General features: G+C 50.6%; 1 protein-coding gene across 2 annotated transcripts in view; it reads left to right on the forward strand.

Annotated features, from left to right (window-relative positions):
* CACNA1G (calcium voltage-gated channel subunit alpha1 G) overlaps positions 1 to 24338 on the forward strand; it is a 149511-nt gene that overhangs the window by 61832 nt on the left and 63341 nt on the right. For both annotated transcript variants that reach the window (XM_086473787.1, XM_086473788.1), the window contains exons 6-14: positions 1440 to 1731; positions 2249 to 2341; positions 3992 to 4802; positions 4891 to 4935; positions 6323 to 6687; positions 21278 to 21429; positions 21949 to 22134; positions 23263 to 23377; positions 24110 to 24265. In XM_086473787.1, coding sequence (XP_086329913.1) covers positions 1440 to 1731; positions 2249 to 2341; positions 3992 to 4802; positions 4891 to 4935; positions 6323 to 6687; positions 21278 to 21429; positions 21949 to 22134; positions 23263 to 23377; positions 24110 to 24265 — 2215 coding nt within the window. The remainder of the gene's footprint in view (positions 1 to 1439; positions 1732 to 2248; positions 2342 to 3991; positions 4803 to 4890; positions 4936 to 6322; positions 6688 to 21277; positions 21430 to 21948; positions 22135 to 23262; positions 23378 to 24109; positions 24266 to 24338) is intronic.

Genomic DNA, 24338 nt, shown 5'->3' on the forward strand with positions numbered 1-24338 from the left:
AACCCCAGGGAAAGCTGATGGAGCTCCCATAAATTTTGTGATGCTAGATCCTTTTCAGTCTCAGAGCAAGAGATAGTCTCTGGCCCAAAGTGTTACTTTTCACAGATCCCTGGATTTTAAGACCAAGAGTTCTATTGTGGTCAAATGGGGTTTTGTAGCACCAGCCAGCTTGCCAGATGTAGGAATGTTTGAACAGTGGTTGAAATACCTGGTGGCTGTCAGCCTCTTTCAGACCAGGATTTCCATACCTGTTCTTCTGCCTACCTGCTTTTTTTCTGCCACCTCCCTCCCTTTGAATGCTAGGAGAAGGGCAGGTGCCCTTGAAGGTTGCTGTGCTGAGCTCCAGCACCACTGTCACCTTTCAGCGGTTCACTTTCAAATGTCGACTCCCTAGAGTTGATCCGGCAGGATCCACACCTGGATGGAGAAGTCCTGCCAGCCCAAAGCCTCTGTCTTGCACACAGCAGGACCATGATGATGCTGCTGTGGCTAGGCTGGCTCTCGGGTCTGGAGCTGGCATTATGCACCTTTTATCTTCTCCCGTGCATCTCCTAATTAATTGCCACCCCTCCTCCGGTCGTGCCCTCAAAGGGCAGTTGGGAGAGTCGTTGCCAGGGCATGTCCCTGTTAAGTAAATGGCAGCAGGGCAGAGGGACTGCTTCACCACTGAGTAAATCCAATAGAGCCACAGGTTTGGGTGCTGTTTAATTGAGCCAGAATTCCAGGGGTTTAGATAAGCTTTGAAGGGTATTAAAGGCAATTCTGCAGGAATTAACTGGGCTGAACTAGGCTTAAAAATATCTTTAGTGGGAGTTCTGGCAGCATTAAGGAGATAGCTGTGTGCAGAGCAAGAAGTCAGTTTCTGGCTGGCCATGGGTTGTTTCATCTCCCTGAGGAGTGTTTTTGCCTGGTTTGCTATGATGAGGCCACCCTCAGAGGGAATTTAGAGCTTATCTATGGGCTGAACAGGCACTGTGAGATGCAGCTGAAGGCCCTGTCTCTGGTTTTTAGGAAGCTTGGGAGGTCTACATAGAGTCTCCCAAAGCAATTCTCAGCATCTTCAGGAGGGCAGGAGATACAGGAGCTTTAACCAACTGATTTCCATCTTGCTGCAGCAAAGACATTTCAGAGAAGCCCTGCTAGGCTGAATCCTGCTCTCAGTCCCCTAAAGTCAAAGCCAGAGCACTTCTAGATGGAGTGACTCTTACTAGTGTAATCAGAGGGGTTGCTTAGTGGCCGAGTGCACTGCCTCAGTTTCCCAAAACCCAGTTAGGGACATCTCATCCAATGGGGCTGCAGAAAGTCCAAGGGGATCCCTTTTAGAAAAAACCACTTTAAGATCCAGAACAACAGCTGTCAGACTTTGCTGTTACAGTTGTTACCTTGCCAGATCGCCTGTGACCGGTGTGCAAACCCCAGCCCTGTCTGCACTCTTTCAGCCCCTACACAGTGGATTTGGAGCGATACTACCAGACAGAGAATGAAGATGAGAACCCTTTCATCTGCTCCCAGCCCCGGGAGAATGGGATGCGCTATTGCCGGAGTATCCCAACACGGAGGGAAGAAGGTCTCGAGTGCACCCTGGATTATTATTCCTACAATGACACCACCAACACATCCTGTGTCAATTGGAACCAGTATTACACCAACTGCTCTGCCGGGGAGCACAACCCCTTCAAGGGAGCCATCAACTTTGATAACATTGGCTACGCCTGGATTGCGATATTTCAGGTGAGCCCCTCCTGCAAACTGTCACAAGGTGGGCGAACAGCCGGTCATGCCCCCCGACATGTTCCCAGGGGCTGCGTAATCGCACTCCCAGGGGCTAGTTTGCACCAGCAAGCACTTACATAGTAGTGCATGGGCGCTCAAAAGGTCAGGGATACAATTTGATGCCTGCTTTGAAGATGCCTCTATCTCACCTGCATGGATGTAGTGAGATGCAGTCTCCCAACCCTCTGTGTGCGCAGTAAGACCGTCCTAATGCGGAGCAGAGCCTAGAGACTGCTCTTCCCTCTGCAAAATGCAGCAGTGGGCCTTAGGTCCAGCTGGAAAAGAAGGGCTGGATTCAGCTGGTAACGTGGCTATTGGCACGGGTAGGAGCACGGTTTGGCTCCTCAGTGCTTTGTACTGCACCAAGACCACTTATGGGGTGTCAGAAATAACCCAGCCAGGAGAAATGTTGCTGGTGCACTTGCTAGTGTAACTGAGCCTTGACGGGTTCCTTTTCCCTTCCTATCTCCACCAGGTCATCACGCTGGAAGGCTGGGTGGACATTATGTACTTTGTCATGGATGCACATTCCTTCTACAACTTCATCTACTTCATCCTCCTGATCATTGTGAGTTACGGGAACATGGAGGTCCTCTTGGCATTTGGAGAGAGCAGAATGGAGTGACCAAGAGGAACAGGGCAGATAATACAGTGAATGTAAAAGCTGAGGTAGAAATCAGCCTGCTAGAAGACACACAGCTTCAATACAGCATTGTGTTGCAGCTGCATTTTGCATTTTCCTTTGAAGGAAGGAAGGAAAGGTGTCCTTAAGCTATGGTAGATAGCTTCTGCTGACAGATAACTTCTGTTGCTGCTGCTTCTACTACTTCTCTCCTCGTGCTCCAAGGTCCTCTGTCTTAGTTGCCACCTTATATTTATGTTTAAAAGTAGGCAAATTTCCCCCGGTCAGGTTTTGAGCTCTGGAAGGGGAGGAGGCTGCCCAGAAATTCCTCCATATTGAAGAACATAGCTGGCTGGGTCCTTGGTGCAGAGGGGACATTTCAGGAAAACAGTCACAAACTTCAGAGAGCACATTAAGAAAGGAGGGAAGAGATTACTGCCCACAGCCCACCCACATTTCACAGCATCATCCGAGACCACCCACAAAGGAGCCAACAAAGAGTTTCTGTGGGGTGGGCTCCATGATGGGCTTCATCTATGCAAGCAGAATTTTCTACTGTGACTGGCTGAGCTCGTTGTCTAGACTCCCTTTATCGTCAAGGGAGAAAAATAGGTGCTCTAAGGGGGTGATTCATCTCCTCCGAAGGTAGACATCCAAAATAAATTAGATGCATTGCAGGCTTGATATGCCTATTTCTCTCTTGACTCTAAAGGATCATTAGATACCTCACTCAGATGTAGCTGAGATAAGTGAGATGACTCCCTTTCTTGCTGTCTAATTGGACTAAGTCCAGCAAAATAGCTGCACATTGTCCATTAGGCCATTGTGGGGATTTCTGCTCCTCATCAAACCGGGACTCAAACCCTGATGAGAAGGTAGGAGGTCGTTTAGTCCATGATGTTTTTCCTAGTTCATCTATTAGCTTCCCCCAAAAAGAAGCAATCCCTTGCTCTCAGCATCCCTGAAATGACAGAGGGGAAGAGTGAGCAGTACTTTTCCAGATGCCGCGCGAGTAACGTTAGCAATGTGTGATAGCCCGTTAGCACGTCAGTAATTCTCTGTGATCCAGGCTGGGCTCTGCAGAAGGCAGAACCTCATGAAACCCTGGTTGGAAATAAAATCTCCAAGCTGTGGGTACAGACTGCTGATGCCCTTGCGTAACAGTCACCCGCAAATCCCGTTAGCAGGGGAAAGGGATCTGCTCGCAAGCTGCCCACACACTGCCAGAAAAACGCTCCTATCAGGAAAGCTCAGTGCATTCATCGTAATGCCACTAATTGTGATAATTACAACCGCTGTCTGCAGAGAGAGAAAAACACCATCTTAAACGAGCAAAAGGTTTTTGTCAAAATAATCTTCTCTCGTCTTTGATCTCTGACGTTCTCCATGGAGCGCTGGTGTGGGAGTCCCCGGGGCGGGGGCTCGGGGGGTGAGTCAGCCCCTCCACGGTCCCGGCTGGTGGTCCCCGCTGGGTGACGCAGGGGTTGGGGCTGCCTGGGGTTTGCCCCCGGCTCTTTGCGCCGTGGCGTGGGGTGAGGCAGAGCTATGGGGTGGGCATGACCACCCCGAGGTGGCTGATGGCTCCTGTCCCTTTAGGTGGGCTCTTTCTTCATGATCAACCTCTGCCTGGTGGTGATAGCAACGCAGTTCTCCGAGACAAAGCAGCGGGAGAGCCAGCTGATGAAGGAGCAGCGGGTACGCTACCTGTCCAACGCCAGCACCCTCGCCAGCTTTTCAGAGCCGGGCAGCTGCTATGATGAACTCCTCAAGTACCTGGTTTACATTGCCCGTAAAGGCAGCAAGCAGCTCGTGGAGGTCTACCGGGTGGTGGGCGTGAGGATGGGCTTCCTCGCCAGCCCTGCGAGCAAGGCCGGGGCCGACCGGCACTCCAGGAAGCGCCGGAGCAGGAAGAGGTCCTCAGTGCACCACCTCATCCACCACCATCACCACCACCACCACCACTATCACCTGGGCAATGGGAACCTGAGGGCACCCCGTGCCAGCCCGGAGATCAGCGACGTGGAGACCAGCTCTCTCCACAACGGGACCAATCGGCTGATGCTCCCCACCTCGGCACCGAACCCCCACGGGGCCCCCAGCGCCGCTCCCAGCAACACCGAGTCTGTCCACAGCATCTATCATGCTGACTGCCACTTCGAGCCGGTGCGCTGCCGGTCATCCCTCCCGCAGCCGAGCCTCGGCTTGCCAAGCCCAGAGGGGATCCCCAAGAACATCGTGGGCAGCAAGGTGTACCCCACGGTGCACCCCAGTACCTCCCATGAGATGCTGAAAGAGAAGAACCTGGGGGAGGCGGCGGTCGGTGCCGGGAGCAGCACCTTGACAAGCCTCAACATCCCACCTGGGCCGTACAGCACCATGCACAAGCTGCTGGAGACTCAGAGCACGGGTGAGCCTGGGGCTGGATGTTGATCTGGGGTTGCCCTGCAGAAACACAAGTTATGACCTAATTTCTTTCTCTTTCGGAACCTTTGCAGGGTTCTTTTCAGTCCATGTTACGGAGAAAGGAGATGGCTTTCCAGGTGAGGCCAACATGCATTTTCTGACCTACCTAATGCATCTTATAGCCAAAACCAGGAGAGAGGTTTCAGCCTCCCAGACTTCATACTTGCAAGAGTCCAAGGGAAATGAATGTTTTCAATGAACCCATTTTCTTTCCCATCCCTGTGTCTCCCCTGCAAACCAATTTATTCTGCAATTACAGGGAACACTCCCCAAATCCCTGCACTCCCCAAATCAGCTAGACCTAGGCCCAGTGGCACTGAGGAGAGCTGGAGCTCAGCCTGGCCACTTCCGAATGGCCATGTCCTTTCCTTACTGAAATGCAGGGGTTGGAAGTGGCTGTGTTGCCCACCACTTGCTGCAGAGCTTGGGGATGGACACCTTCCACATCTGAGTCCCAGTGCATCCCTGGGCAGCTCTGCTCTCTGCGGGGCACGAGGCTCAGGGAGATTGAGTGTCTGCTTTGCACGAGTGCTCAATGGCCATCTCGGACGCCTAGTATTAAAAATCTGTCATTTGCTCAGGATCCCTGTAACAGAGCCAGGCACTGAATGCAGCTTTCCTGGCTCAGGGGTTTCATACCTTCACCAAAAGATGCTCTTTCCCCTTCCACATCCTGAGGTTTGGGAGCTCAGGTCAGTCTAGTCCAAATCCTCACAACCTCCAAGAAGCGTTTCTGGCCAAGCTTTCCCAGGTGGTCAGTGCTTTTTCCACCCCACCACAATGGCATTGACCTTTCCAGCCAGGAGCTGTGCAGGGAAGAGACTAAGTCCTGCCCCCAGCCCAGAGACTAAATATGCAGAGCTGGGCTCTGAGTTGTTTTAGCGCTGGGTTTTCATTTGTGCTGCTGTGCGTGAGTCAGGAGCGTGCCTTGCAGTTAGCCTCTCCCTTGCAGCCAGCTGGTGAGATTTTTGGGGAATATCCCGCTGGTATTGTCACCCAGGAGGCACCTGGCAGCTGGGAGCTGCTGTTGAGGGCAATGCATGCAGGGGGAAGCTGGTGATTTCGGAGCATCAGCAAACAGTAGGAGCAGGAAAGGAGGCTGCTGGTGGCAGCACTCCTGAGAATTACGGCTCGGAGCCTGCCAGGGCGAGGGGAGCTGATTGCTTTCTCCTAACTGTAATGGCTGGAGGTATAACAAGACGGGCTGGAGGTCCTGGGCTGGTGCCATTGTCTGCCTGGGGACAGCAAGGAGGGCTTTGTAACTGGGGAGAAGGCGCTTGGGTAGCCCAGGTTTTGCTTAGGGCTCTTTAACCCAGCAGGACTGCTTTTCCCCTTAGGAAATGCCTGTTGTGCCAAGGGCAACAGCTTGGTGCTAACGGGAACTGGGGGTTGCTCCCGTGGCCACCCGCAGCCCCCCTGTCCCAGCTGACAGGCTGCCCTGCACCTGCCCTTCTGGCGTTTCAGGTCCCTGCCAAAGCTCCTGCAAGATCTCCAGCCCCTGCACCAAGCTGGACGGCGGCTCCTGCAGCCCCGAGAGCTGCCCGTACTGCCTCAAGGCGCTGGCGAGCGAGGCCGAGCTGACGGACAACGAGACGGCTGACTCGGACAGCGAGGGGGTCTACGAGTTCACACAGGACGCCCACTACAGCGACCAACGGGACCCGCAACGGGGCAGAGCCCGGGCCAGGAGAGCAAGCCGGGTGCTGGCCTTCTGGCACATGGTGTGCGAGACCTTCCGGAAGATTGTGGACAGCAAATATTTTGGCCGTGGGATCATGGTGGCCATCCTCATCAACACGCTCAGCATGGGGATTGAGTACCACGAGCAGGTGAGTGCTGTCCTGGCGGCTCCCGGTGCAGCGGGGATGCGGGGGGTGTTAGAGGGGTCTGACTCTGGCCACGGGTGGGATGGTTTGGGGCGAGAGGCATTGGGGTGCTGTAGGAAGGGTCCCAGGACAGAGCAGGGCTGACTTTTCTCCTCCGAGCCTGCTTCCAGCTTGCGGGCAGCGGTCACCCTGGCTGGTACTGGGCTGCGTGAGCTCCGGCATCCCAACCCCACCAGGGATGCTCAGCACCATGCCGAGCCCTCCGTCACGTGGGCAGCACCACACGTTGCTGGTTTCTGCGGCGCTGGGGCCAAGGAGGGGGAGCAGCCGTTTGCCACTGGGTTTGTGCCAGCCCAGCAGTGCTCGCGGTGCTGCCAGCGGCTGCGGGCTCCGGGGTCGGTGCAGCTGCAGGCTGGGAAGTCTATTGAATTTGCAGTCCCTGGAGAGGAGGTAACAAATGCCTTTGCCTCCCTGGTGAAAGCTCCAGCAACAGCACGCTGAGTCCAAAATAGACTCGTCGCTGGCTATTCCTTCACTCGATTATCTGAGCCCTTGCAGGCAAGAGGCTGCCTCTGCTCCAGTCTCTCGCACACTTGTCACCTAGCAGAGCTTTCCCCTATATATAGTCATTAAGAAAAGGAGTTGCCGTGCTCCTCTTGCGATGTCTCTGTAAGGATGACAAGAGCTCTGCTTTTAGAGAGGCTTTTGCATGGTCTGGTCTCGCCGTAGGTTTTGCGGCTGCTGCCGGTGGCACGCCTGGCGTGGTGCCCTGGGTCCTGCTGCAGGCGTGGGGTGGCTTGGCGCTGCAGGCGCACGCTTCGTTTGCATTGGGGGGGGGGGAAGAGTTTGTTAGCGGGGATGCTGGGATGCTGCAAAACCTTGTTACACACCCAGGGCTCCCAGTGCCTGGTCTGGCACGGCGCTTCTCCTGGGATGCCAGACCTCTCCCCCTCCAGACAGATACGGCCACCCCTGTCCCAGCGCCAGCCTTTGCTGGGGACTCCCTTGCGTCTTGAGTTGTGGCTGTTTACTTTTCTCCTTTCCTGGCACGTTTTGTGTTTGCAGAGTTGCTCGCAGTGGCACGTAGAGGCGTTTCTCCCACAGCTCCCAGTGGCAGCGGTGGTGGCAGATCGGCTCCAAATTCCCGTGTCCTCCCGTGGCATTAATGCCTCAATGACCGAACACTGGGGAGACACGGCTGTGCTAAATGTGTCCCTTCCAGCCATCACCTTCTCCCTGACATCCTAATACAGTCTGGCTGGCTAACCGTTGTTTTCAGTACACATTAAACAGCAACGTGCTCTGAAGTCCTGCAGGTTTCACCTTCGTGTGCTGCCCTTGGTAGGAGCTCTGCGGGGAAGCTTGAGTGATTCCACCTTTATTTAATAATACTGGGATGATCATTTCCTAAGAACCAGGGGAGCAGTGGCTCACAGAAACCGATAAACAGTTATATTCCTCCTTTGGCTGAAAGGTGAAAGCAGATCCGCTGTGTCTTTGCTGCAACTGTCCAAGGGGCGGATTGTCAAAGCTTGTTGCCCGTTATCAGGAGCACCTTTGGGAGACGCTGGTGTAGGCTCCTGCCATGCGTGTGCCGGGGGGACCATCCCAGCAAGCTCCCATCATCAAACATCCTAAAGGCAACACAGCTCCATAATCTTTTGGCTTGGGGGAAATAGGGCAGCGGGGTGCTGGCCTCTGCCCTGGCCAGCAGTGAGTCCCAGCAGGCAGCTGGATGGGAAGAAGCAGATTTTTGTGGTGGTTTTCGGGTAACAAGGTGAAGGGAGCTGATAAGCGTGGGGGGACTCCAGACGCTGTGGGTGGTTGCTTTCTTTGACGGTATTTTGAAGCTACTACTGTTCCAGATTCCTTTCTCCCAGGCATTTGGAGTGAATAGCAGAGCTTGTTTTTATTAGTTCATCTGCTCAAAGTGGCAGCAGAGAGCAGAGAGGTGTTTTTCTGTAAACTCAGGAGGCTTATAGTCTGCAGTTTCATAATCTGATACTTATGAGAGCAGGAATTAGAGAGGAGAAATGCTGGACCAGGCCTTTCTGCAGAGATTATAAACACTGAAACATGTGATTTTTTTTTCTTTTAGAAGAGCCTTTCCTAAAAGTGCAAGTGATCAGCTGCGCCAAATTTATCTTCATTGGCTGATGTTTGCAAAGATGTGAGGGGGCTTGAAGAGTACTTGACTCCGTGACTTTCTATATTAAGCTCTCTGCTTATTTAATGAATATTTACCTCTTGGGCTTTTCATATGAGGCCACCCTGGGCACGCCGGGCTATATTAGGATAAATACTTTCAGGCCATGTTTTATGGTGCCATGTCAAAAGCCTTGTGTTGTTTACCAGCACCTTGCCAGAGGGGAGAGGACATGCTAACAGCTACCGTGTGAGAGGAAGGATGGGCTGGCGGTTACTTTGGGAGGAGGAAGGCTTCTGCCCTTCTATCTGTCCCCAGCAGTGTTGGGTGGGATTCAGCAGCTTTGTGACCACCAGAGCATCCCGGACTTCAAGGCCGGAGCTGGTCAGCTGAGGTCCTCGTTGTAGCCAGGGGAGAAAAGTATGCTCCTCTGGAGGTTTTCCATCTCACAGTGGGACAGACATCCTGGAGGGACTTGCTTTTCTCCATGGAAGATGCCTAGAAGACTGAAACAATCTTTCAATCACTTGCTTAACGGACTCATCAACCAGAGAAGGCCAGGTTGGGATATTTAGAATTAAAGTGATTCTTTGAAGGCACATCAATATGGATGGAAATTGGGAGTGTGTTGAGAACACTGGCCCCCACCTCTTGCTGTTTGTTTGCATTCACCCTTCAGTCAACCTAGCCGGACTGAGCACCCATGGCCAGGGGTGCTGGATGCACATAGCAAAGGTAGTTCATGTCCCCAGGAGTTCATCTCCTACCTTAGAACCTTCCATCCCAAAGCTCCTCTCCATAGACCACCTTCCACAGTAAAGTCATTAACAACTAGTATTTTACCATCGAATAGCTGGAGGTTCAGGAGCTGGGTTTCCTCTAAGCTCCTTCTGACATGAGCTTGCTTTCTCACTCCGCATCAGGTTGTTTCCACGTGGTTCCTGCACGCGTGTGAACCATGGGTGCACCCGACTGGAGTTAACTCTGCGTTTCCTGCCCGTCCTCCCCACCCGTCCAGCTCTGCCTCTTGCCTTTCTCATGATTGCTGGGTTTAGTGGGAAGAAAGCAGAGCGGTTTGAGGTGCACATAGCACTCACCACGTCACGGCTGCTGGGCAGCAGTGTGAAATTTTCCATCAGGGAAATGACAACCAGATTGCTGCGGATTATTAATGTGACTGCTAAATAGCTTGTTTTTCTACAGAGATGAAGCAAAATGCAGGTAGAAACTATTAGCTTTGGGTAGAGGAATATAAAGGTGATTTAAAGGTAGACTCCAGGGGATTTTAAATACACTGTTGAACCAATTCACTGGTTCGCCTTAGGGAAGCTGAGAGTCTGCAGCGCTGCGGGTTCAAACGGCTAGGGCTTTGCAAAAGCTTGTTCTGCCATAGAGCAGGAGTAAAATGTGCTGCTCAACCAGAGGGTTTCTGTGCTGCTTTCCCCCCAGCCCTGGCTGTAAGCCAGACTGTGTTCCATAATGTGCTGTGTTTTTTTTTTTTCCCCTCCAACTCCTTTCTTGGAGTGAAATGCAAAGGCTTTAGTACAAGGCGTGATGTTGGACTCCTTAGCAGGGGAAAGAATTCGGCAAGGGCTTCCTTGAGGAAGGGCTTTGGGGTTTTGTTTTTGTTTTTAAAATCTGGTTCGCATTGAGCTGCCTGGCTGTTCCGATTTTCCTTGTCTGAACTCGCATTGTATGAACTATACCCTACATACTCATTTGTTTAAATAGCGCTTGAATTTCAGCCGCCGTCTCTGCGGTGTTTTGCCATTGTTAACATAACAAGAGACTGGAGAGTCCTGCACTGGCCTCCCCAAAGCTGCAGTCAGCTCAAATCCATGGCTGGAGCTTGGGGCGACGTGGATCTAGAGTGGTCCAAAACTCTGGTGTCTCTGAAGGAAGAAAGAAGAAATTGGTTCAAACCTGTAGAGAACCTTTTGTTAATTCTTAAAAGCAAATTGGAGAGATGACAGGGGTGAGTAACTCTTTGGGATGGCACCCAAGGAGAAAAGCTCATCATCCACAGGAGGCAATTCTTCAACGAAGTGGGAAGAGGTGATGCCTGACATCTCCCTAGCAGGAGGATAACCTGTGGAGCACCCCCAGCTACAGCGAGGTGTTGTAGAAATCCACAAAGCAGCAGTGCCATAAACCAAGGTGGGCAAACTCCATCTGCAGGAGGCAGGAGCAGCCTCAGCCCACGGTATCTCAAGCTGAATTCCTAGTGCATCCTGCTGCAGGGGCTTGGAGTGTACATGGCACAGATGATGTAGAGTCGTCACCAGTAACATTACGATCTAATAGCCGCTGCGGCATGGAAATATCAACCATCTGTGCCAGAGCCTCAAAGGAAAGCTTGCTGGCAAAATGCATTAAAGTGTCTATTTATGTAAACGGTCGAGGCTGGAGAACATGGGAGTCTTCCTAATCAGCATCAGAGGACGTGAAATTTTCAGGTATCCAGGATGATCGAGATGGGGGGTGAAGGGTCAGTAACCGCAGCAGCATTAGAAAACTTGCCAGCGTGGAGGATCCATTAGGCTCCAGGTTCAAGCATTTGTAATAGTCACTCAAATGGTATTTATGTACTTCTGCTTCTGCCTGAATTCAGTGTGCAGGGAAGAAGGTAACTGAAAATTATTAGCTGTTGTGACACCCGCTGATTGATTTCTCTGTGTGGGAGGGAAATTTGATTGCTCCATGGAGAAATGGTGTAACGGAGCTGGACAGTGGGGATTTGGCAGGCTGGTGCCCCAAGTCTTGGGGTTCTTGAGTCTGTGCTAGTGTCCAAAGTCCTGGGCAGGCTGGAGAGCAGCAGATCTAAATCCATTTGTGAGCACTGCCTCACGAAATAAGGGTGTTTTGAAGATCAGAAGGACTTTATTCCCAGGACTCGGTGGTTAAGAGCATCCTAATCTCCACCAGTTTCAAGCCAAGTTGAATGTTTTGCTGCTGGCCTCAGGAGTGGTGGAGGACAGCTGCAGATTTGTCAGGCATATGGAGGCTGCTCCTTTGACATGCCTATGTGCCAAAATAAGATCTTGCCAAGTGCTCATTTGCCTCCTGAGGAGGCTGCGGAGGATTCGGGGATGAGCTGCAGCTCGCAGAGTGCGTGCTGCCCGGCTCGCCCTTGTCTGGCTGCATAGGGTGGTTGTGGGCAGCACCGTGTCCCCCCCAACCTCCACATCTGAATTTCAGCTTCTTTCATGTGTGTGGATTTGTGTCAGGCCTCCAGGTCAGGAAGGGAGGGAATAGTTTTTTGGTAAAATATTTTTGGTATCTCTTGCACCTCTCTTGAAGGCACTTCTCTGTTTTCTACAAGGGCAGGGACTCGAAGACCTGTCCCACATCCAGGCAGCAGCTCGTGCTGCACCAGGGGCTCTTTGCATCACACACTGATGCAAACCAGTGCTGTACCCCCTTAACACTGCACCCCGGCTCTTTTACTCCCACCGTGGCCTTAATTGTACAGCCCGACTTTCCTCTGTGGTGAAATTTCTAATTTGATGCTTCCCCGTATGAATCTGATTCGTGAGGCTTTGATTCAGGAGGGCACTTATGCATGTGCATGCATCCCTTAAATCAACGAGACAGCCTTTCCCTGGACAGCCTCCGTCTGCCCCAGGCTCTTCCCAGGAGCTCACAAGGTCCCATGTTTGTGCACTGTCTTCTCTTCCTAGAGACAGCTCCACTTCCACTTTGGTGCATATCCCATGTCTCTGTTTAACACCATTACGCAGCTCTCCAGCCCTGTGCCAGCTACCCTTAGCCGAGCGATCAAGGCTTTGGCAGCGCAGTGAGACTTTCCCTCCCTTGGCATCTGCTGGCTTTGCCCAACGCAGGGCTTGTAGCTAGTGTCAACTTAAATTCTCAGCACTACAGCTGCATAGGGCACTCCCACAGTAGGAAAATGAGGTGCCCTATAGATTTGCATGTGCTGTATTCAATTAGCTCCTGCTTAAGCAGAAATTACTCTTATTAATGGTTTGTTGTTGGAGACTGGAGGAGCCAAGTCAACACTAATGGAAGTCATCAGAGCTGTTAATCACTAGGATCACTGACATTAAACCCAGCTCTGTTTGTTGTTGGAAGTAATTCTTTTTATGGACCTTTATGGACCTGTCAGGGATTCTTCTGCTCCTTAGTGATTTGAAGGGTTTATAAGGTCTTGTAGGAACTTGTGTGTTTTAATTGACTTGCTCATGAAGCTCTTCCAGAGTGCCATGCAAAGTACAGGGGTGCCACAGCCTTCACAGTCATTAAAAAAATGGGCTGTGCCTATAAAGCAGACTTTATCCTGGTTCTGGAGACTGAATGATTAGAAAATTAAATGAGATTTCCTGCAACTGGAAAGCGTATGAGTTTTTTAATCAGATAATTCAATTCTCTGCATACTTTAGGGATGAGCCTACGTGGATTCCTTGACATCTACTAAAGTTTTCTTCAGCTCCCTGGATGGGGAGCCATAAGTGTCAATCCTTTCCTGTTAATTTAGTTCAGAGGCTGGAAATACTTGGGCTGCCTTAGATCCTATCATTACAGCTGTTGTTTCAGCTGCCATCTGTAGCCTTGTGTTATCTCTGCTCAGGCAGCGTTGAGAAGAGACTCCGGCTCAGTGAAATGGGAAAATGATGTGTGCTTTCGAAACTCACTTCATCCCCATGCGGATGAAAAATCGCTGCTCTCTGCAGATAGCAGGGCATTTCTCTCTGCTCCTTCTTTCATTATTGTGGTTGTTCCCCTTGGGTGGGAGCCAGTAAACTCAGCTAGAGCTTCTGGAGCATCCTCAGCTTGCACTAGCAAATGCTTTCGTCTGTAAGCGCTCCTGATTGCTGATTTGTTGGTGATATCCCAGGGATCGGTCCGTTTTTTCCCCAATTCTCCTGGTAGAGTTTTGTCCCAATGCTGCCTTGCTGCCACCCGTGTCCTCACAGAGCCCCTTCCCACCCCACTCAGCCCCCAGTGGGAGTAGGGCCAGGAACCAAGCACTTTTTCTCTCATCTCTGCTGGATTTCAGCTTTGTTATAATTGTTTTTTTGCTGATGTTAGGAAACGACCAGCTTTTCCCCCGTGGACGTCTGTCAGCATTAGAGATAGTGTTACCAGCATCAGAAACCTGGGTTCAGCAGAACTGTGCAGGAGCCACACAGAGACAGCCTTTTTCTTTCTCTTTTTTTTTTTTTTTATTTCCTTCCTCCCCCTGGTACCTTCTCAAGTACTAATGGGGAGATAAGTTTCAAACTTGGTTTAGATTGAACTAGAAATAGAGGGCTTTAAATCTCAAGTACTTACAAGGTGTGACCAAGTGGAAATGCAGCTTTTGTTCAGCTTAAGCTCCTTCGAAACCTGGGCAGAGGGATGAGCCAGTTCATGTTTTTCTTGCATTTTCTGGGATAATATTCATCCAGAAATCTCGAGCTGAGAGAGATAAGGAGTTCAGGCAAGAATATCTGCTGTGCCTCGTGGGAGTGGTAAAGAGAGCCCAGCCCCAGGTCTTGGGGGAGGAGAGTGTGGTCTGCAGGTCCTGTTCATGGTCCTGGGCAGGGATAGTGCATGGCAGGTCCCTTCAGGATTAGCTGTAACCGTTCTACGATTCTGTGATCCATCTCACTCAGGGCTCATCCCCTCATTTGCACCCTAGGCTCTGCGTGGACAGGAGGCAGAGGTGCCTGGGGACACAGCCCGGTGTGGGCAGTTGGCGCTGGGCAATTCAGTTGTTGGCCAGGTTTGCTCAACAAGGATGTGGTGGAGAGGAAGGTCTTGCACCAGAAGGTGCCATGTCCGTGGGACTCAGCTCCTTCCTTCTGCAGGTGTGGGGTGGGAAGGGACATTTGTTGATTACAACAGGGCAGAATGGGTGGAAGGTGAGGAGATTAGAGGCAGTGGTGGAAGGGGAGTCCCTCCTGTGCAGACAGCTCTGATTCCTCTGAAATGAAAGCTGCTTTCCTCCCTTTCTTACAGCATTACTTGCCGTGGCATGAAATATTCAGCCTCTATTCAGCCTGTAACAAAATCCTCCTTTCCCATGTGGTGACGGGATGAAACTGGACTTGTTTGCTTGTCTGTCAAAGTAATTTCCTTTTAATAAATGCCTATAAATCCTGAACTTCCCAGCAGTCCTCCTCCAGCCCAACGAGCAGCGAGCATGCTGCCCTTTCCATGTCTCCAGCCCCAGGAGTTGCAGAGCAAAAACCATTGCAATCCGGCTACTTTCTGAATTGTTTTCTTTAACCAGTTTGGCAAAGGATGAGTAGAGAAAGCCTATCGGTCTATCGGGCTCCGATTAAGCATGGCTCAGGTTCGCGCTGCTGGACCCAGGACAATAGCTGAAGCCCGATGCCTTTTAAGGAGCCCCAAAGACAACGAATGTCATGGCTGAAAATATGCTTGGATTGAGTTTCTATTTATAAAGTAGCAAGCAGCTCTGGAGCTAAGAGGAGTTGTATTTACCGAAGGGAAACAAAGTGGTTTTTCGGATGGCCATGGCTCAGCGGGTGCACCAAGGCAGGGGGAATAATATGGGTGTGATGAGGGCAAGGCATGGAGAAGGCTCGTTGGTTGACTGAGGACACAGCCATGAGCTATAAATGGTGGGGAATCGGGCGTGGGAGAGGGCAAAAAAAGGGCACCTCATTTTGTTAATTAATAGCTACTTCCGTTCATCAGTATTCCTTGCGTTTTGCCCCAGGGCTTGTGGTCTGGCTCCTGTTTCGAGGCGGACCTGGTGCGTGTGTGCACGCACGCGGAGGGTGGAGAGGATCTCAACAGAGCACTGTCAGGTTGAAAAATGTGTCTTTGTGTGACCCGTTTGATTTTTTTCTTATGTATATATATTAAAAATCTGCAAGTGATGAGTCAGTAAAATGTTGTTGGTGTTTCCTGTGAAATAGCTGAGGTCGGTATTTTCTTTCTCCGTTATTTTTCCTTAGTTGCCATGGTAATGATCTCAGAAGGGTTTTATTCTGCAGCGGTTTGAATGGGTTAGAAGTTTTCACGGTCTTCTGGATCCACTCGCAGAAGCAGAGCCCTCGGGATCAGGAGAGATCTGCCTCCTGGCTGGTCATCCCATCCCTCCCTCTGCGCTGTGGCGAGACGCAGTGTTTTTTCTATTTTATTTTATTGTTAGCAAGATAGAGACGAAAGACCTTGGGGTGCTTCTGCTCTTTTGTGCTGATGTCCCCAGGGGCAGGGGCTGGGCAAGACCAGGCTTGGCCACAGCCTGGAGCTCGCTGCCTGGGCAAGGGGCAAATGGGGATGGATGGATCCATGCCAGACACACCCACAGCGTTGGGTGCAGGTCTGATGTTGATGATGATGAAGAGCCTGTGCCACTCCTGTGCCTTGTATGGGCCTTGGCTGGAGGAAGGCAGGAGTAGAAGCCTTGTAAGCTCTGTGCACCATCTGCCAGGGCACTTGGTTGCACTTCATCATGCAGCGGGGCTTGTCTTTCAGGAATTGGGGAACACAGCCCTTGGGGCTTGTGCTTTCAATGGCCCCAGGCCCTGCCTTCATCTTTTTCGTCACTCGTTGCCTGCAGCCTCGCTTGCTCAGCAGACACCTTGGAGCCCCGTGCACAGGAAGGAGTAGCGTGTGCCACCGTCTTGTGCCCAGATGGAAATAGAACACGTCCCTTCTGCCATCAGAAACCTCCCTCGTGAGCTTCTACTCAGCTTAAAAAAAAAGTCCCACAAAAGAGGCGCATTACAGCCAATTTCTGAATGCTGAAAAAGCGCAAGGTGCTGGTCCAGCTCAGAGATACCCCTTGAGGGAACATTCAGTACCTGGGGACGTCTTCCTTTGCCTCCTCCTGCCCCCCATGGCACTGCTCTGCTTGGTGCCAGGCAGGTTGCAGAGAGCATCCCCCTCCTCGCCGCCACGGTCTGCACCCTGCCAGGCAGGGTTACGTCTGGGCAGGCGCCCGTGGCTCGCCTCCTCCCTGCCGCCTTCGTTTGCCGCGTGGTGTTTATGAGAGATGCTGCGCTGTCTGCTCCTATTTTATGTGCTGCCAGAGCTCGTCAATGTGCTGTTTGGTACATCAACAAATCGACACTACACAAACAGAGAGCTAACAGGGAATGATTTATCCAGGACACCACGTCTGTGTGTCCAGCAAGGCGAGGTGTCCTGGAAACAAAATTCAGTATTTACTGAAGACTCATCGGAAAAGCTGGTGTTTCGTGTCGCAGCTGAATCGCGCTTGTATCTCGCTCTTTCTGGGTGTTGCTTGTTTAATCATAGGATGCTTTCCTTTTAATTAGTCACTGCTGCCACTGATGAGAGAATTAGCAGACTCTTCTTTCAATGGAGAAGCTGAGGCTGTGGCAGATGTGTTGTAATTGGGGTGGTGGGCAGGAGGCTTTGTGCCGCAAAGAAACCCCAGGATCTGCACCTCAGGCTCTGCTTCCCTGCAAAATGCCCTTTCAAGGAAGGGCCCTGGAGGGGGTTGTTTTCAAAATGTATCTTTTAGTTAAAGGAAGGATGCTACCTCCCCCAGCTGCCGTGTTGTGGCCCTTGGAGGTGAAAACTGCTTGATTTTTACCTGCTCTTTTCCTCCATGCCTGACGAGGACCCGTGGAGCTGGTTGTGTGCCAGGAGTCAGTGACCCTCCCAGGTACACTACGTCTAGAGCTGGTCAATATTGTTTTGATTAGACAGTTACTGTCAGAAAACAGCAGTTTGTCAAACTCGAAGCTGTTCTTGGGAGTGGAGCTGTTTCAGTGAACTGGCTTCAAAAAAGAAAAAATTTATTGAAATACATTGTCTGTGATATTTGAAATGTCCATTTGATCAGTTGGGGAAAAAAAGTTCCATGTTCTTCAAGCTGACTTTTATTTATGTTTTTTCATTTCAGTTGATTTACAGTACAGAGCAAATAGATGAGGGAATAGGGACTGAGGTGGATGGGGGAGCTTCCAAAATTTTGAGCACAAGGTGTTTCAGTTTGCCAGTTCTGAAAGTCTACATTCCTGTTTGGGATGGGATGACAATTTCAATTCCTATGGGAGAAAAAAAGCCACTTTCCTGCTGTATTGTAACGATGTCTAAGGAGAGATGTCCCAGACATGTTTGTGATTTCTCTAGAGCAGAAGCATCTTATAAACAGTCTTATTATCTATATATCTGTGGCTGCATGGAAATCCCGTAGCTGGCATTCTCAGAAGCGTTTGAATCCCACTGCCTGGCTGTGATCCCCTTGGGCAGGATCACGATCTCAGCCCACCTCTGTTTTTATAAATAATTCCTGGCAGTGCTTGTGGCAGGGGTCTGGGGGGGGGGTGCCCCATGGACTGGCTGCGCTGATGTGTCCCTTGAAAGCGGAGCTGTTGCAGCGGGCTCATAAGCTGCCTTTGGGACACCATCCCCCCCATATGGGAGCGAGGGGCTTGGGGGAGAGAGCTCCAAAGCTGGCTGCAAAAATCCTCCGAGTAATTCACATCTCCCCACCTCAACTCTGTAGGGATGTGTTGTTTCCCAAGGCAAAATAACTCCTTGAGTTCAGCCGGGTCTGGTTGCGGTGTGCTTCCAGCAGATGCTCACCTCGCCCTACCCTGGCAGAGCTCCAGGCTGCCCTGGAGACCCTCCTCTTCTGGCCGGGTGGAAGGGAAGCTTTCTCTTCCTCTTTCAACTCATTTTGGCCATTCATCTTGGATTTTTGGATATTGATTCTCACCTCTGGTTCAGGAGATCCCACTCTTCATTTTTATTATGGGCACCCGATGTCTCAGATATTCAAAACTGTTTTCCTGCGAGGGAAGTGGAAAAGAGTGTGCAGAGGAGGAGTGGAGGGCCAGGCAGATTTTAGGGTGAAGCAGGGGGAGATGGATGGATCTGGTGCTGCTGTGGGTGCTGAGCATAGACCCATAGTCCTCCCGCGCCAGTGCCAGGGGTATTTGGGGCTCTTGTGAGCCAGATGGGCTGGGAGGGATCTTTCATGGGCTGGGAGGGGTTACAGCCCTTCCAGTGGGTGCGGAGGGCTCTGGGAGAGTGACAGAGTAACTGCTGCTCCCCCTGTGGCTCCCCACATCATCCAGCTGTGCCCTGCCAGCGCCTCCCATCAGGATTTATGCATCCCAATAACGTCTCTAACCAGAAGGTGCTCGCAGAGTGCAAAGTTTCATTAATCCACACTATTAACACGACGTCCCTGCTGGGGCTGCTTGGGTTTTCTATGTCAGCCCCCGCGGGGAAGGGATGCCGTGGCTGCGGGAGATGCTGGGCACTGCTCGCGCATCGAGGCACTTAACTGGGTTGTGCCTGTGGGGCAGGTTAGATTTGGCAGCGCGGTCACAGAGGGGGAACAGAGGGTGGAAATCTGCCTTCGGGGCCCAGGTTAGTGGTGCTGATGGATGAGAAGGAACGGTTCCAGGAGCATGTTTCCTTTCCAGCAGCATCGCTGCGGTAATAACAGCACAGCCAGCCTCGGCGCTGGGGCGCTCATGAATGAGTTGGCATTTTTTTTGTGACTAATGTAGACTTTTAGCTATTTGAAATTGTCCTGTGGTGCAGCTTGACATATAAGTTCTCGGCCTATTTATTACTTTGTGTCTGAGTGTTCCCGTAGGTACATGATTTTAAACCAGGGTTGCATTTAATACCGGGATCTGAAGCATTTGTATTTTAGCTCTAGATCAGTGAGGAGGTGATTTGGGCTCTAAGTCTGGTGTGTTTGGCAAACTCTAGCCAAGGGATCCATTCCTCAGTGAGGATGTTTGAGGTATAGGAAGTGTTCAACATCCCATGGTTGTTTTTTTTTTTTTTTAATTACTTTTTCTTTTCAATGCTGCTGTTTCCTCCTTTGCTATCCTTGACCATTGCTGTGTCCTCACAAGCTCCCGCCCTCTCACAAGTCCCCAGGGATTACACTACTGCACTGAGATAACATGAGACCAACTTGGGTCCCAATCTACCATTGCACTGGATTGGAGGAGCTTGAGCTGCAAGGGCTCGGCCAGCTGTGCCTGGAGACTTCAACCCTGAGAAAGAAAGAGTTGAAGGCCCACATGGATTTAGCTGTTTATTTGCCAGCATATATCTATGAAGCCTTTGATCGCTGTAGTTTCCTGGGGCTCTGAAACACAGTTGATCAAGTGTTGACCCTGTCCCTGAGCCATCCTGTCTGCTGGCTCCCATGGAGATGGGTTGGGATTGGGTCACTTCTTGTCAAACCCTACAGCTTGTGCCGCAGCATGTGCTGTATTGTGGCAGCTTCTGGTCTGTTCTAGCAAGTTTTTGATGCGCCACGGAGGTGTTTCGTGTGGGTGATGGGAGCAGACGACGGCACATGTTGCACATTGGCTTCTGCTCGTGGTGTAGCTGCTGTGAACCTGCACATCTGGTCGTAACCCACCGTGGTGTTCAGGCATCTAAAACCGGGGGCGGTTACACGTGGGGATTTAGAAAAGTACCTGAGTGAGTAAAGTGCCAAACGGCTCCTCAGAGGAATCCAGCACCGGTGTGTGTGAGGTGTTTAGTGAACTGTGCCAGCCCACTGCCCTGTGGGGCACCCGGGCCGTCGTGTCAGCACCACTTGCCAACGCGACCCCGCGGCCGTCTGCCAGCAGGACGTCGGCTCCTGATTTTAATGAAGCCTTAAGTAGAAACATGCAGTTGCGGCTGTATGTTGGGGTTAAATGGGGAGAAGGGATCTGGTACTGCAGATTTGGCTCCTGTCTTTGCCACTGACTGATCCTAAACAGACTACACCACCGGTTTTTGTCTTCTGCCATATGTTTTCCAATAATGCCCGCCCACCTGCCGGGGAAAGCGCAGCACTGGGTGTCTGCAGGCATTGTTGGGAACCCTCTGTGAAAGATGCTAGAAAAACATGAAAGGTATTAATTTAGGTCTAAGATTACTGGGAGTCTGTTTGTTAAGGTTTTTTCATACCTCTATTTTTAGGTTGCCAGTCTGAAATGCCAGGATTGGGCCCTTCCTCAGTAGCAGTACTTGGAGCCTCCTGATAATGACGTTTTTTGAGCCATTTCGGTTGTATCACCTCAAATCTCTGCTTTTGAAAAATCTTAGCTTATATCTTTTGGTGAGATACTAAATAAAAATACAGGCCCTAAAAGGATATGTATGTGAGAAAACGGTCCGATTTTCCCTTCTGCATAAGGCAAACTGGTTTGGAGGATGTGAAAGCGTTAAGACTCTGTACACGCCACTGCTACACAAACCTCCTGAGGTGGCACTAAAGCTGCGATTAACGTGAAGTCCATGTCTGGATTTACCTGCTCAATTTACAACGAGCGTATAAATCCTAAATACTCTGATAGTGTTTTTCTTCTCTCTCCTGGGTGTTGAGTGACCTATTGCCATTTTCTTGCTACATCATTAGCGCTGGTATTCCTACGCTTGAGGTATTGGGGCTTGTTGTATTTCCAGGTGTATTTTTGGTTATGGAGCTGTGCTGCTTACCGTCTCCCTTTTCTCCTCTTCTTTCCCCAGCCAGAGGAGCTTACCAACGCCCTGGAGATCAGCAACATAGTCTTCACAAGCCTCTTTGCCCTGGAGATGCTGTTAAAAGTCCTTGTATATGGTCCTTTTGGCTACATTAAGAATCCATACAACATCTTCGATGGGATCATCGTGGTGATTAGGTACAAACCTAGAGCTTTCTTTATGTGTGTTTCCCTTCATTTGGCTGTTTAATTAAACAGAAAGTAATGGAGAGTGGGCATAAATACCTGCCTGTGTCACTTTAAACTTCTCTGCTTAAATTAATGCACTTAGACACGATTACTTATACATATTTTGGGATTATTTTATGGTCATTTTAGAGAGAGGCCCAAGAAGAAAGCTTGGGAAAGTCTGGGATCCAAATGGTACAGCCAATGCCCGGCTAGGTAGCTCCCTGTTTTTTTTGGCACGTGTAAAGGCTGTAATTGCCCCTGCAGCTGCAGCCACTGGTTTGCAGGTGTGTTTTTGACACTCTAGTGGGGCTCTGCTCTTTGCAAGCCTGGAGAGGGTCCAGCTCACCAGGGGCATTGGCAGCGCGTCTCTGCCCACTTTCCATCCCTCTACTCTCTGAATTTCACCCTCCCTTTGCTTCCTCTTCTCTCTGCCTTTGCGTTAGGCTTTGTCTTCTCATCCTGCAATGACCTTTTTTTGTCCCTCAGCGTGTGGGAGATAGTGGGCCAGCAAGGAGGGGGGCTCTCGGTCCTGCGGACCTTTCGGCTCATGCGAGTTTTGAAGCTGGTCCGCTTCATGCCAGCCCTCCAGCGCCAGCTCGTAGTCCTCATGAAGACCATGGACAACGTGGCCACGTTCTGCATGTTGCTGATGCTCTTCATCTTCATCTTTAGGTGAGCGCTTCCGATTCCCCGTCCTGAGGTTGCTCTGGGTTTTTAGGTGGGATCCCATGGCGAGGTGAGGAGATGGAAGAGTCCGTACTAGGACACGGCTGAGCTGAATGGTCCCAGGAACAGCATTGCTGGGCAGCGCTGGCAGTGGCTTGCTGTGCTGGCTAAATTCTCCTAACTCTGGCCGAACAAGACATCTGTCTTTGCAAGATGATTTACATGGAAAATCTTTCAGCTGGATGATTCCTTGCCATCACCCCAAGACAGCGGTCCCATTACTTACCGACTAGCAGAAAGCCTGGTGCTAAAAATATTGCCAAGGAGAGGGCGATGTTCCTAAAATAAAGTCAGCCGTGGTGGTGCTTGTGCTCCTGCATGGCCTCTTCTTCTGAGAAGTGGAAACGTTAGAAATAGGCTTGGTGCAGCCTTGAATTTCTGGATTTTGGTCTAGATTTTGTAAAGGGCTTGTCTCCTTGGAACAGCCAGCAATCCAGGCACTGGGAAGGCTGAAGAAAGCCAGTCTCTTCCATGGAATAATGTCCCTTCTCCCAGTGAGACATTTCACTTCAAAACCACCGCTTGCAGCCACCGTGCTCAGTAGAGCTGTGAATAATGTGATTATTCAGGTTACTGGCCGAGAGCAGGGGAAAACAAATTATTCTTTTAGTATCAATCTAAAATGAAAGGTATTCTGTTTTCTTGTCAAAACTGAAAAAGCTGTTTTGGGTCCCCTGATAGGTCTCATTCAGGCATTTCACAGAAACCCTTTTTGTCTTCCTAATTCAATTTAAGCATATTTTGCTGAAAATGTGTCATTGCAAAACAGAAAGTCAAAACATTTTGTTTAGAAAATGTTGAAACACAATGTTTTGACTTAAAAAAAAACAAAGCAGAAGAAAAATAAGGAGCGGGCATACTTTTTGGTTGAAACTTTTTGACAGATTTGACCCAAATTCACAACTGGTTTGCATGATCTTGAGGCATGTTTTTAGTGAACGAATAATTTATCTTTTTTAAAAAAAAAAAAAAAAGGAAGAATTGCCCAGGTGAAATCAGGACACAGCCCTGCTGTATGATGACTGGTTTGTGCTGTGGTCCTCTTGTTGAGCCCCTGCTTTCCCTCCTGTGCAGCATCCTGGGGATGCACCTCTTTGGCTGTAAGTTTGCTTCAGAGCGAGATGGTGACACGCTGCCCGACAGGAAGAACTTCGACTCCTTGCTCTGGGCCATCGTCACTGTTTTCCAGGTACAAAATGAAAAATGCCAGAACTCACGTGCGTTTTGGGGCTGCGAGGGCTGGGGTTGTTTTCCAAAGCATCTGACAGAGCTTAGTGAAGCTCCTTGCCATGGAAGGGAAAGGACCCAAACCCACAAGTGCAGGAGCACAGGGGTTTTCAGATGGTTTTCCAGAATAAATCACAAAGCTGACGAGGAGGGGCTGCCGAGGCAGGAGGCTTTTGGTTTGCAGGTTATGGGCTGGGTGGGTGAAAGTAAGTGCAGAGGGTGGAGATGGAGAGGATATCAGGACCATTTGCAGTGATATTTTGACAAAGAACAGAATCTGGTTTAAGACCGTAATTGATATGTGCAGTTTTTTGCTGTAGCAACTCTGAGCTCTGTAACTGCGGGATCTGTGAAGGACTTTTAGCTGTTCTGGCTGACCAAAGGAAAGGTCTGACCTGTGTGACACTGCATTCCCTTGTGACTGAACACGTCCCTTGATGTGGGTGGGAGTCGGACAGTTTGGGCAGGGTCCTTATCGATAGCATGGGAGTCATGGTTGCTTTGGTCCTGTCTCTTCTCTGGCTCAGAAGATGTCTTGGTCCAGATTTATCCTCCCGTGGCTATAGCTACGGTGGATACCTCAAAATTGGGGTGCTTGACTGGCCCATCCAGAGCACAGATACCTGGCCAGGCTTGGGGAGAACAGCACGCTATCCTCTGGTATCTTCATTTTCCTGATCCCCCTCCTCTGCAGATTTTGACCCAGGAAGATTGGAACAAGGTCCTTTACAACGGCATGGCGTCGACCTCCTCCTGGGCTGCTCTCTACTTCATCGCTCTCATGACGTTTGGGAATTATGTTCTCTTTAACCTGCTGGTGGCCATCCTGGTAGAGGGTTTTCAGACAGAGGTAATGTCCTCACATTCGTGCTTTGCTTTCTTCTTAAGTTTCAGGGCCTCCAGATCCTGGAATTTGATTTCTG

Source organism: Leptosomus discolor, chromosome 15 (assembly GCF_034619465.1).
Source record: "Leptosomus discolor isolate bLepDis1 chromosome 15, bLepDis1.hap2, whole genome shotgun sequence".
NCBI classification, from domain to species: Eukaryota; Metazoa; Chordata; class Aves; order Leptosomiformes; family Leptosomidae; genus Leptosomus; species Leptosomus discolor.